The sequence below is a fragment of the Eschrichtius robustus genome, chromosome 10 (assembly GCF_028021215.1).
Source record: "Eschrichtius robustus isolate mEscRob2 chromosome 10, mEscRob2.pri, whole genome shotgun sequence".
Classification (NCBI taxonomy): Eukaryota; Metazoa; Chordata; class Mammalia; order Artiodactyla; family Eschrichtiidae; genus Eschrichtius; species Eschrichtius robustus.
In genome coordinates, this window is record NC_090833.1 from 1,287,219 (window position 1) to 1,300,492 (window position 13,274).

The 13,274-nt window shown below is 54.7% G+C and overlaps 1 protein-coding gene across 7 annotated transcripts in view; it reads left to right on the forward strand.

Moving 5' to 3' along the window:
* SEC16A (SEC16 homolog A, endoplasmic reticulum export factor) overlaps positions 1 to 13,274 on the forward strand; it is a 32,755-nt gene continuing 19,481 nt past the window's right edge. For 6 of the 7 annotated variants that reach the window (XM_068553713.1, XM_068553716.1, XM_068553717.1 and 3 more), the window contains exons 1-4: positions 385 to 565; positions 4,131 to 7,822; positions 9,554 to 9,690; positions 11,796 to 11,893. In XM_068553713.1, coding sequence (XP_068409814.1) covers positions 4,199 to 7,822; positions 9,554 to 9,690; positions 11,796 to 11,893 — 3,859 coding nt within the window. In that variant the 5' untranslated portion in view covers positions 385 to 565; positions 4,131 to 4,198. Of the gene's footprint in view, positions 231 to 384; positions 566 to 4,130; positions 7,823 to 9,553; positions 9,691 to 11,795; positions 11,894 to 13,274 lie in introns of those variants that run through there. The other variant, XM_068553714.1, reaches the window with a different exon arrangement.

Sequence of the window (13,274 nt, forward strand, 5' to 3'; positions counted from 1 at the left end):
ATGGGAGGAACGCGCCTGCGCCAGGGTGCTGCTCGGGTTCTCGGCTCAGCCGGGTAGCCGTTCTCGGTCGGTGCACCTGCTGGCATCAGTCGTTCAAGACTGATTCTTCCCTTGCGTCTTCTTGAAGAATCCCGACTCTTCTCACATCCTAAGCCAGAAGAGACGGGGAGAAAGAGCCGGCATAACCCGGACGACATCCCAGGGCGGTCCTTGCGCGCCCGACCGGGCAGGTGGGCGAGGGGCGGGGCCCATGGATGGGCGGTGAAAGACGGGATGCGGGCGGGGGCGGGGCCAGGGGCGGGGCGGAGTGTCACGAGGGCCCCGGCGAGGGGCGTGGCGCGCGCGGGCGTGGCGCGCGCTGACGTCGCTGCCGGACACGTCGGCGGCGCGGTGGCCGTGGGGACCGGAGCCGGATGTGCCAAGATGGCTGCTGCGGCTGCCGTGTCTGCGCTTGTCGCGACCGCCGTGCCGTGCTCCGCTCGCGGCTCCTGAGGGGCGGGAGCCGGGGGTCGCGGAGGGGCCGGGCGGTAGCCGGAGTGGGCCTGGGCCGCCCTGCGGCGCGCCGGTGAGGGCCGGGGTCTGGGCGGAGGGAGGCGGCCGGGCCGGGCCCTGCCCCGAACGGACGGCGCGTCTCCTGGGAGCCGCCAGGGGGTCGGGCGGGGGCCTGCGGGCTGGGAGGGTTGGGCAGACCCCTTGGTTACCTGCCCGCTCAGGCCGACGTGGCCTCCACCTGCACGGGCTGCCGGGTCAGCTGAGTGGCCCCTAGCCCTGGTGGCTTCAGTGTGGGGTTGTGTTGGAAAGGCTGGAAGAAAAGCCAGACCTGCAACTTTTTAAGGAGTAGAAGCATTTAGGAAATTTTTTTAACAGTTTAGCTTGCCCTTTGCTTCGAAGGTTCTGAAGTTTTGTGTTCATTGGTTGAAAGGTTTCTACTGAGCCGTGCGGGCGATGAGGTAGATTGATATTTGAACCAAGGAACAGCCTTGTTGCGTCTATTGGTAATGGGGCGAGGTGACCAAGATGTTGCAACCGAGGTCGAGCGCTGTGTCTTATGTCAAGGGGCAGAGGGATGTGTAAACCAGCCTGCCCTTTTTGTGAAGAAAGTGTTACAGTAGAGCGTCTGGACATGACACAGCCATTTAAAATCAGTTGTTGCTGCTTTACCTGAAAAGTTTTAAATGGTTTGGAGATAGTGAGTTGCTTATTAAGATTTTGTTTTAAATACATATGATGCAGATGTTAACCAGAGAGGTATTTCCCATCCCCGGATATGGCAGGAAGCAAACTGAGTCACAGACGATTGTTCCTAGGTTGATACTTTTGCAAGTTTCAGCACAGCCTGCCTCCCTGCAGTTTTTTTCCCCTGTGCCCTTTCTTAGAGTTCCAGGTGCTGTTATCTTAGAAAGATACAGCAAGAGGCAAAAAAAATCAATTCTTTCTTGTTCTTTGTGACTCATACACCCTTAATAGCATTTACTGCAGTAAGTCTCAAAATTGTGTGGAAAGTTTTCTCCGGGGTAGGTGTGCAGATTTTAATGTGGTTCCTTCTTGCTTCTGTAAACATCTTTTCCGAGTGTCCTTTTTGCTCTTTGTCATTTTTTGCAGTGTTTAGACACTCCCTTCTTTAACATCTAAATGTGTATGATTCTGTACTTAGAAAAGTTGGAGTCTGTGCTGTCTTTGTGTCCGGTGTCCCCTAGTCTGATAGGTACGTCGCTTAGCAGTTGCCGTGAGGGAGACTGTGGGCAGAGCATAGACTCCCAGGTGCTTCCTGACACTCCGGTTGGTTTACACACTTATGCTTGAGGCGACGGCCCTGGCAGGAGAGGGGTGTGCTTTCAGTATCTCAGTTCAGTAGCCAGGAATTTATTCTGAAACAGGTTGTGTTTATTTCACATACATCCAAGGCAGCTTAGTTGAAGAGCTGGGGTCATGAATAATGCATCTTTAGGAAGATCAGCTGGTTTCTTTGAGGCAGTCTGCCTTTTTTAAAGTTAGGTGACTTGAGGCTACAGAATGACTTACTAGACAGAATAAAATTCTCTGTAGTCAAAAGATAAATGATATGCCCTTGCATTGTTTTTTGCTGGTGAATATAAAAAAAGATCAAAAGAATAATGTTCAAGTCAGAAGATGGTTCCAAATGAAATTGGTATATTGCTAAAAAGCTCTTAGGTGTCAGGGAGAGAAGGGGAAGCTACTTTGTAGGGAAGTGATAGTGTTTGCTTATAAAACGGTTCTTAGTCCAGTAGTTGAGAAAATAATTTTAAGGAAGTTTCTGCAAGGAAAACATCTTAAGTATAAATGTTACGTGAAATTTAGATTCTGATAAGATTTCCCTATTAAACAGTCATAGGGATTTGGGCCTCCCAGAATCCACTGTGAATAGAATTTCATAAGATTAAACCCAGAAGGGACTTTGAAACCATCATTTCAGTTCTCACTTTATAGGTGAAGAAATTGGGTCACAGAAGGAGCAGTGGTTGTGGCTGAGCCACTCAGCTGGCGCCCAGTCTGGCTCTCACGGTGACACCTGGGGAATAAATCCTCTGGACCTGTTCTCTGTGTGTGTGTGTCTCTGTGTGTGTGTGTGTGTGTTTATTTTTTTTTTTTTTAATGTATGCTGGTTAGTGTGGTTGCGGGTCTCCTGTTGAAGCCTTACGAGGAGGATGTCATGTCCTGTAAGATGCCTCTGATTTCGCAGAGAAGAGGAAGAGGCTCTGCCTGTCCTCCCCTTGCTCCATGTAAAGCTCAGCTGTAAACGTCCTGTGTTTTAAAATGACAGCTTAGAACCGAATGAAGTCTCTGATGCTGTTCTTCATATATTTAACTCCATTACATTTGAGTGGGTTTCAAAGTGCTTGTCTGTCAGAAAGGGTTCCCTGCTGGCCTGGGACAAGAGTGTGTGTGGGCAGTAATAGTAACGGATTCATAGATTCATAGGACTCGTTTTCAGATGGAAATAGGAACTTTCCTTTGTAAATAACTTTACTCAATATACGTTTATGCACTTTTTCTTTTGTCTGAGTATCAGAAAGATTCCCAAGGACAAAGACATTGTATACCTGCAGAAATGTGTGGGTTAAACTCAGGCGTCCTTCTATCATTTCTTCCTTTGTTGTTGACATTTTTCTGTGATGGGCTCCACTTAATCTGTTTGTGAAGGTTGTTCTGGGGAGAAGGACTGACATACAGAGGAGGACTTTGTAAAGAGACCATGCTTGGATTTTTGTCTCGAAAGTGCAGGTTAACTATTCAAGAATATACTTAGTGTGTTTTAGTAAAAAACAAACAACAACAAAAAACGCTGTAAAGAGGATTTCTGCCCCCTTGTTTTCTATAAAGGGTTTATGGGCCCTCTGCCTATTATTGACAAGTTTTGAATAAGTCAGTTAGTCAGTTTTAAAGCAGCTTTAAGATTACTTGGCGTTTTCATTCCAGGTATAGTTGTTACAACTCCGGTTATCAGAGGCAGCTTGTTTTGCTAGTGGTGTGCAACCAGTCATGGTGCAGAAAATGGACATTTTACAGGGTGGGATAAAAGGCGTTTTAGGTGAATACATTTTGTAGCTTATACTACTCTGTAAGGCTCTTTAATTAAAGAAAACAGAGGAGCAAATTTTTAACTTTCGTTTTCCTTTCAAGATTTAGAATTAACCTGTATGAAAAGTATGATATGCAGTCTTAATAGAGGAGTTGGCTTTTTCTCAGTCTGCGATAGTTTACAGGAAAATGTGGAGGGGCTGCGTACCTGGTGACTGACGTTAGCTTCTGCTTGGTCCCTGCCAGCTTGCTGAGGGCATCGTGGGGGCGGTGGGCGTCGCCCCTGGGTACGTAGCAGGGGCACGTAACTGAATCTCAGCGAAGGGCAGCGAGTCATCTCAAGGCACTCGGCTGGCCCAGGCACAGCCAACTTCTGCGTCCCGGCCCGTGCTGTCACCCCGGGTCGTCCCTCCCGAGCTGCCCGGGACAGCGGTCCTCACGGGAGTGGAGGCTGGAGAGGTGTATCCCTCAGGACTGCATGATGCAAAATCGTTTTCAGCCTTTTTCTTCTTTCTTAGTCTTCCTGATTGCAGCCAGGACTTTGAATACATGGCTTTTATGTATTGATTCTTTTTCTTTTTCTTTTTCAGTTCAGAGTAAGGAGCACCTCTATCCTGCTTCTTCTGTACGCAGCACCTCGTTGTGCAGGAGCTCGATCATGCAGCCTCCACCCCAGGCTGTCCCGTCGGGCGTGGTACGGCCGCCCCCGTCCGGGAGTCCTCAGAGCACGTTCTGGTCCAACAGCCCGTACAGAAGACAGGCCAACAGTAATGCACCGGTGGCCCCGATCGCCTGCCCACTGCAGCCGGTGACGGACCCGTTTGCTTTTAGTAGACAGGCGCTCCAAAATACATCACTGGGCAGTTCGTCTAAAAGCAGCCCACCCGTTGTGCAAGGCCCCGCCCCACCGTTGTCTCTTCAGCGTGCTGGTCTGCCTGGGCCACACACAAATGCCGGGGGTAGCTCCCAAGGACCCTGCGAGCCTCTGCCGGGCCCTCCGTTGCAGCCCAGGTCAGATGCCAGCCCGTTTCCCGGTGTGCTGAGCCCCTCGGCACCACCTGGGCCCGAGGTGAACAGGAGAGTCGAGGTCGCTCCCGGCCCGGAGCCTGAAGTTCAGACGCCGCCGTATCCTCCTCAGTACATTCCAGGAGTGGGTCCTGACAGCTGTCGTGTCGGCCATCCACAGGCGAACACACCACGGCCCGACAGACCCCTGAGCCGGCCGAGCCCGCACGACGGCACCGCGGCACCAGCAGCGCCCCCTTTCCTTCCTCAGCCTCGTCAGCAAACGCCCGGGCAGTGGGGGCCGGTGCAGGGAGGCCCGCAGCCCTCGGGGCAGCATTACCGGCCCTGCCCAGAGGGACCTGTGCAGAACACGGTGTGCCACGCCTCCAACGCTGCCCACTTTCCCGCACCGTCCAACCCGCGTCAGGGTCCTGGCCATGAGCAACACGGCCCCCTGGTGTCTTTACCGGGACCCTCGGCCAGTGACGGGAGAAATGAGGCAGTCTACCTGCAAAGTGGAAACCACTCAGCAAATAGCTTTGATCCAGAAAATGCATTCAGGCAGAATTCCAGAGTTGGGAACGCTCGGGCGGGCCAGGAGTTCAGGTTGAGTCCAGGAGTGAATAGAGAGCAGTTGTCAGACCTGGCTCTCATTAACCCCTTCGCTCAGGGAAACAGCCCAGAAAGCCACTCGCACAACTCCCTGGGTGCCGGGAGCAGCTGGACCCTGCCGGAAGCGGGCTCGGGAGCGCTCTCCATGTTTTTCAAAGGAGGAGAGACAGAGAATGAAGAGAACCTCACATCTGAAAAAGCGGTCTCTGCCGGTCAGTCTGACTTTGATGGTTTCTCCCCCGGCCCGGGCCTCGGCCAGCCTCCTGCACACATGGGGGCAGGAGGCGTTTATCAGGCCTTTCTCAAAGGTTCCAGCAGTGAGCCCACGCAGCAGGGAGGAGACCCACAGCCTTATTTTTCTCAGTCTGCAGGCATCCGACATGACAAAGCCACCACTAACGCTGCCGCTGTTGACATGTGGGCTGACACAGCACATGCGGGGACTCACGGTGCTGGGGGCCCGCAGTACGAGAACGTCGAGAACTTAGAGTTCATTCAGAACCAGGAAGTTCTGCCAAGTGAGCCCCTAAGCGCAGACCCTTCCTCCCCAAGTGCTCAGCTCAGATACGGGCCCCTTCCCGGGCCGGCTGTCCCCAGGCTCAGTGCCGTGGGCCACGCTGGAGGCGGGGGCCCTAATCTCGAGGCCCCAGATGCGACGGCGCACCCTGCGCGGTCCGAGAGCGTGTCTTCCAGTTACAGCAGCCAGAGCCACCGGGGTCTTCCCAGTGCAGCCAGGCCCCACGACTCGGGGGGCACGTTCATTCAGCAGGAAGTTGGAAAACCTGAAGGTGAGGCTCCGGGGAGGTTTTTTAAGCAGGTCGATTCCTCTCCTGTGGGAGGCGAGACAGACGAGAGCACCGTGAGCCAGAACTACCGTGGCAGCCTGCCCCAGCCCTTGGCCCCGAGCCCCCCAAAACCTACGGGAATATTTCAGACGAGTGCAAATAGTTCTTTTGAACCAGTGAAATCGCACTTCACTGGAGTAAAGCCAGTCGAGGCAGACCGCGCCAACGTGGTGGGCGAGGTGAGGGGGCCCAGCGCCCACCAGAAGCAGCGCAGAGCAGCCGCTGCTGCGCCCGACGCCTCCCCTGGCAACCTGGAGCAGCCCCCCGACAACATGGAGACCCTCTTCCTGCCCCGGGTCTGTGTTCCACCTCTCACCACACCCACAGAGGCCAGTTCCGGGCTTCTGCACGCCACGGGGCCGCCCTTGGAAGCTGTGCTCCCCGCGCCTGAGAAGAGGCCCTTGACCAGGGCGCAGGGGGCTAAGTGTGAGAGCCCAGCCACGACTTTGTGGGCGCAGAACGAGCTGCCAGATTTTGGAGGCAATGTCCTCCTAGCCCCAGCTGCTCCCGCACTTCACGTGCCCGCGAAACCTCAGCCATCTGAAGTGATCCAGCCTCCAGATGAGGGGGTGTGTGGCCAGCAGTCCCGGCAGCCGGGCCCCGGCCCCGCCGTGCAGAGCGGGGACGGCATTGGTGCTTCCGAGAATCTCGAGAATCCTCCCCAAATGGGCGAAGAGGAGGCCCTCCCGTCCCAGGCGGGTCCCGGTTATGCCACTCTGCTGTCCTCCCCACCCACCGAGTCTTTGCAGAATCAGCCGGTCTTGGTCGCCCAGCCTGATCAAAGCTATAATTTGGTTCAGCCGGTTAATTTTTCTGTGTCCTCGTTGAATCCTAATGAGAAGAATCAGTCCTGGAGAGATTCTTTGGTGGGAGATAAGCCCACAGTAAGCAGCCAGGCTGCTGGGGGTGATTCTGGAGAAAACGCTCCTTTGTCTGGGACTCCAGCTGGCGTTCTCATCTGCTCGCCTCTGCCTAACCGTCTTGCCCAGAGTAATTTCCCACAAGTTTGTGGTGCCTCTGAAATGGTTTCTAGTCAACCTGCTAATTTGCTGGTTCAACCACCGTCTCATCCAGTTCCGAAGAACTTACTTCCGGAAAGTCAAAAGATTCATAACGCAGAGAGCATTCTTCCCGAGTTAGTTACCAGCCCTGGTGGAAGCACAGGCGTGATGTTAGTTCCACCTATGAACAGTACATCAGTACCTGATAGTAATACGGCAAATCACTCCAGCAGTCGGGGTGAAGCTTCAGGAGCCCTCGACTTTACATTCAGTCGGAGTCTGGAAAATCCTGTAGGGATGTATAGCCCGGCCCAAGCTGAGAGCCTAGCTTCTTGTCAGCAAACCGTCTCCAGTCACAGACCGCGTGGGCCTGGGGCGCATAGCCCAGACCGTTTCTACCAACAGGTGACGACAGATGCTCAGGACCAGCACGGCCCAGAGAGAGCCCAGCAGGAGCCGGCGCCTCCCCCTCCCCCTCCCCCTCCCCAGGGGCCCAGAGCAGCACTTCCAGAGTGTTCAAACCCAGCAGGTCCACCAGCGCAAGGACAGCCCCCAAACCCAACCCATCCGTCTGCAAGTCTGGCTCCAGCTGACATGGGCCAGCAGCTGCCGCCTCGACCACCTCGGTCCTCCAGCGTGTCCGTCGCGTCTACCAGCTCAAGCCAGGCGGCCGCGCGGTCTGACCAGCAGTGGCTGCAGCAGCCGCCGCCTCCAGACTTGGCGTCCTACTACTATTACAGGTCCCTGTACGATGGCTACCAGCCCCCGTACCCCTCACCGTACCCGCTGGATCCTGGCACCGCCCCCCACTATTACCAGGTAGGGTCGAGCTTGTGGACTGTTGAGCCCCTGATCAGTGGTTTCTTCCTCACGCCGTGTGCTTTGGCGGGGTTCTGTTGGTCAGTTCCGAGGTGACCCGTGGTCAGCTGTCACGCACTGCTTCATGGGAGGAGTGCTGCCTGCTCACAGCTTGTTCTGCTGAGCACGGCCTTTCTCTTGGACGTCCACACCGTGCACTAGCACATTGAGTTGGGTAGAATACCTGCCTAATTTTTGTTTAACACAGCATATCCCAGCTTACGTGACAGAAAGGACCTTTGTTTCCTGTCCTGCCTATTGGCTTTCCGCAGACCCAGGGTTCTTGGTTGCACAGTTTGGGAAACTGGAATAGCTACTTGTAGCTTCTTTGTGGTTTTGACCTCAAAACCTACCTAAGAAGCAACAGGAAAACTCTAGTCTTTCAAATGCCTCCTTCAGAATGAAATTATTTAGGGAAAAAAGTTAGGTTTGGAATGTAATCCAAATGAAACAGCTAAGAGTGGTGTAATTCCATAAGCTTCTTTCAGGTACGTTGTGATAGCAGCAGCAGAGCAAGGGACCCCACTGTGCTACCCAGAAGATTCTTGCCTCTTTTCACACTGATGCAGGCCCACGAATGTCGTTTAAGTTCTGTTTAATCCTGCCTTAGTGTGAAAAAGTGATCCAGGTGGACACACGTTGGATTACTGTCCGCTTCTCACCATCTCTCGTGCTGGCCAGCATCACCCACGGGCAGCGGAGGCAGAAGGATTGTGGACCAGAAGTTTGAAGTCCACTGTCTGACATGGGGGCAGGCGCCGTGCTGGAGGCCCTGCAGTCAGAAGAGGCTGAGGGAGCGGGGCTGCCCCGGTGATGGGGCTGCCTCGTGGGCTTTGGGCATTTTTGCACATGTGGGAACAGGTACACACCTAACCCCTGAGGTCTGGGACTCCTAGATCCAGAAGGAACCCCATAGAAGGAAATTACGCGGTGCCCAGAGCCCAGGAAGGCCCGGCAGTGCATGGAGGGGCCGCGTACCTGCTCTGGGCCCTTGTCCAGCAGCTGCGTCTGCATCCCGGAGTCCCAGCCGGCACCCAGCATCACTTCTGTGGGAGCCCACTTCCTTCTGCCTTGTCTCTGTGTCGCTGCGGATTCCAGTAGTGGTTAAGAACAAGTCCATTTTACGTGATTTCTCGTCCTCTGCTGGGTGATGGTGGAGCGTCAGGCTGAGTCAGGAAGGACTGATTCTGGCTCGTGCCTGGGTCACCTCGTCTCTACTTCAAGTCCCGATGTGGCCTTAGAGCCATGGGGGTTTATCGGTCTGTAATGGGGCTGAAAGTCTCATAAGAATAGAATATGATACTCCTTTTGAGGCTGCCTGTAGCTTCAGGACCCGTTCCAGTGGACCCTCGTTCCTTTGCTTCCCTGAGATGGTGTCTGAAACGGGACCCGAGCTTGTGGGGTCGTGGCACCTGCGCAAGTGAGACCTCGGGGAGCAGGTAACAGGAGTCCTCACGGGTCACCGCAGGACCCGGGCGTGGCCCGCGGATGGCGGGCCATCTCCTGAGCCGGGCCAGGGCAGTCTGTCTTAGGGACATGGCCGTGGATTTCATTTGTTTTTTATTGTTTCGCATGAAGGAAGCCCCGCGTCTGGGGCTGATCTGGAGAGCAGCGTCTGTACCGCGAGAACTTGTGCCGGTTGCTTGATGAGTTGGCTCTTGGCATCTGATGGAGGTGTCCTTCTTTCAACAGGACGTCTACGGCCTCTATGAGCCCAGATACAGGCCCTACGACGGTGCAGCCGCCGCCTCCGCAGAGAGCTACCGCTACCCCGAGCTCGAGCGGCCCAGCTCCCGGGCGAGTCACTGCTCGGACCGGCCGGCTGCCAGGTGACTGACGTTTGTGTTGCCGGCCGTGGTTGTAACTTAGTGATTTGAAAAAGACCGTGTTTGTAAAGAATCATACAGACCTGTTTAACGTGTGTTTACGTTTTGTGGGTGTGGACAGATTATAGGATGCATCTTTAAATCGAACTAAGTGTGCTGCTGCACGGTTACGGACGTGTCGTCAGATGGCCTTTGGTCAGACCCGACCCTGTGCAGGGCCACCAGGAAGCCACCCCTGCCCTCGTGCGGGGTTCCTCCCGGCCCGGGCAGTGGTCCCGTCGCCAAGGGACGCACACGGCTCCGTGGGTGCCGAGGCAGCTTTTCCCCCATGCAGGTCCTTTGCCGCCTCTGGTGACGGGGGGCCCTGACTCCCGGGCCAGGCAGGCGTGGGCTGGAACACGGAGTGGCCCGTTGGCAGCAGCCGCCGTAAGCCCGGGCTCCCTCCCCGGCACTGCCCCCCGGGCCGCAAGGCCCCCAGCCGCTCCCTCCCGCTTCTCTCTCCCCTGACAGAGCTCTCAGTTTTGCGATCACAGATGAGGCATTTCGAAAGAGCCTTGGCATCGTGCCTTCAGCTGAGTAAAAGCTTAGGCAGGCCACAGTCCTCCCCCCAAGGGGCATCGGGGGCTCAGAAGGAAGCGCGGGGCTGCAGAGCCCGCCCGCCGTGGCTCCTCCCACGCCCCGGGCCCTCGTCTCACCGGGCCGGGTTTGCCATGAGGGTGCAAGGCTCCTTCGGCTCGTAATAGAGTCTGGGCGCGGGTGAAGACTGCGTCCACGCACCACCTTTCAAAATCGGGGCTGCTTTTGCTGCTTCCCGCGTCTTCAGTAGCTCACCTGGAGACGAGGCCCTGCCTCTGTGAGCCGGCCCGTCCAGCTGGCCCCCCTCCATCGCTGGGAGGGATGCGCTGAGCCGCTGGGCCCGGCGCTCTGGGAGGTGAGACTGGAGTCCCAGTGGGCGTTCTGATTCGGGGAGAGCAGCGGGCAGGTGTTTTCTAGAAGCCCTGAGAGGTGAGGGAGGATGGAGGCAGGGGCCGGGGCACACCTTGCTCTGCCGCTTGTCGCCTGCAGCCCAGGTCGGGTTACCTGGCAGGAGTTTGTTGCCGTGTCCTCACCACTCACCGCTCACTCGTGGAGGGAGAGCAGCCCCTCCCCTCTCCTGCCCTGTGCGTGTGTGCACACGTGTGTGCAGGCCTGCGTGGCCGTGCTGAGCATCAGCGTGTTGTGCTTGTGCCTGGTGTGGTCACATCCCGGCAGGAGGGGAGAACGAGGCTTGGGTTTCTGCGGTGGCGTCTTTCCTGACGGGTGACCGGGGCTGGAGAGGGCAGCGGGGTGGGCGTGCTCTGGCTATGCCCTTGGTCAGGTCACTTTTCTGGAGCCCCTGGTGGTGGGTGCAGGCGGTGCACTGGAGCGCTCCCCCCAGGGCCCCCGCCCAGCGGGTGCTGTCCCTGTGGTAGGTGGGGGGGCCGGACACTTCTCAGGGGCAGCTGCACCCCCAGGAGTGAGCCATTCCCCAGGGGTACACGGAGTCACAGTTTAGAAATCAAAAGTGCCGTCAAGTCCTTCCAAGGATCTTCCTGCCTCGGAAGGCCTGATACCTGCCTGTCCTGCTCAGGGTCGGCAGCACAGCTGGGCCTGTGAAGCCAGCCTTGGTCGGGCCCGTGTCGTGAGTCCCGGGCAGTCAGCTGGAAGGGTGCGAGGGCCCTTTTCCCCACTCAGGACACACGGGTCGCGGTCTGTGTAGAGGGTGTTGCAGTCGGCGCTAGCTTGGTTTTGATAGCTCAGTGCTTTTTGCTTCTGCTAAGCATGATACCCAAAACGTGAGACCCTGCTTTTAAGCATTGGCTTTATAGCATGCAGCACTGAGCACGCGAGAAGAGTTAGTTCTTTTATGCTGAACAGCACTTAAATAGTTATTTCAACAGATAAATTTTAATTTGCTGTATGGTAGGGAATCCTGTAATCTTATCGTTGTTACTGGTTCGGATCTCCTGATTAGAATTTTTTCACAACCAAGGTGCTCTGATGAATGCCTGTTGTTCTAGGTGTAATTTGTGTCCCACTTTAAGAAGCAGGTAATTTGTTTTTTAACAGCACTGTGTGTTTTTTTTCAGGCAAGGGTATCCTGAAGGTTACTATAATTCCAAAAGTGGATGGAGCAGTCAGAGTGACTACTATGCAAATTATTATTCCAGCCAGTACGATTATGGAGGTATGTTCAGGCGTTTTCATCGGTCGACGGCCAGCAGATGCGTGTTCAGACCGTGCAGCCGGGTGCAGAGTGGCGCGCTGTGGGATTTCTTAGGAAACCTTCCCTTTTAGTAGTCTTACGATCTTAGCTCAGAGCCAAAGTAATTGAAAGTAGTCTGTGTCTAGAAATAATTATATTGCTACTTTTCATTAAGAAATTACATCTTAATTGTAACATTGTGTCTGTATCGTATTAGTAGTTTTCTTTGATTTTCCAGCAAAGCATAATTATCAGTAGTTCTAGAGTGTGTGACTTGTCCATATGTGGCTATTTAAATTGATTAAAATCAGTAAAATGAGGGACTGGCTGCTCACTGCAGTGGCCAGGTGTGACGTGCTCCACGTGTGGCCAGAGCCCCCGCATCACACAGGGCAGACGCAGGATGCGCCGGGTGCCACCACTGTCTGGCAGTGTTGGCGTCTTGGCATGTGTCCCCTGAGCCGCCCTGCTGGTCCCCCTGCCTGGCTGTGGCCCTCGCTGTCCCAACATGGCTGCCCGCTTCTGCGTCCCCGGGGCTCTCCCTCCACTTTTGTATTTGCACTGCTTCATGCATAATTCTGCACGTGCTTGCTCAAAGTGGTGTATCTGGTTTGCTTATAACGTTAACGTGCTTTTTTTTCCCCCTGCATTTGCTTTATTTATTTATTTATTTATTTATTTATGTTTGGCTGCGTTGGGTCTTTGTTGTTGCCCGCGGGCTTTCTCTAGTTGCAGCGAGCGGGGGCTACTCTTCGTTGCGGTGCGCAGGCTTCTCATTGCGGTGGCTTCTCTTGTTGCAGAGCATGGGCTCTAGGCGCATGGGCTTCATTAGTTGCGGTGTGTGGGCTCAGTAGTTGTGGCACGCAGGCTTCAGTAGTTGTGGCTCGCGGGCTCTAGAGTGCAGCCTCAGTAGTTGTGGTGCACGGGCTTAGTTGCTCCGCGGCGTGTAGGATCTTCCCGGACCAGGGCTCGAACCCGTGTCCCCTGCATTGGCAGGCGGATTTGTCCCCTGCATTGGCGGGTGGATTCTTAACCACTGCGCCACCAGGGAAGTCCCTGAATGTGCTTTTTTAAAGTAATCTAGTTTTGAGAATATTTTTAAATTTTTGTTTATTTTTTATTCAAGTACAGTTGTTTTACAAGGTTGTGCTAATCTCTGCTGTACAGCAAAGTGACTCAGTTATGCACACATACACATTCTGTTTTCATACTCTTTTCCATTATGGTTTATCCCAGGAGATTGGATATGGTTCCCTGTGCTCTACAGTAGGACCTCGTTGTTTATCCGTTGAGAGTATTTCCTAAAGCTCTTTGGATCACATTAGAGAAAAGAGATACGAATTAAAAAAAAAAATTTTTTTTT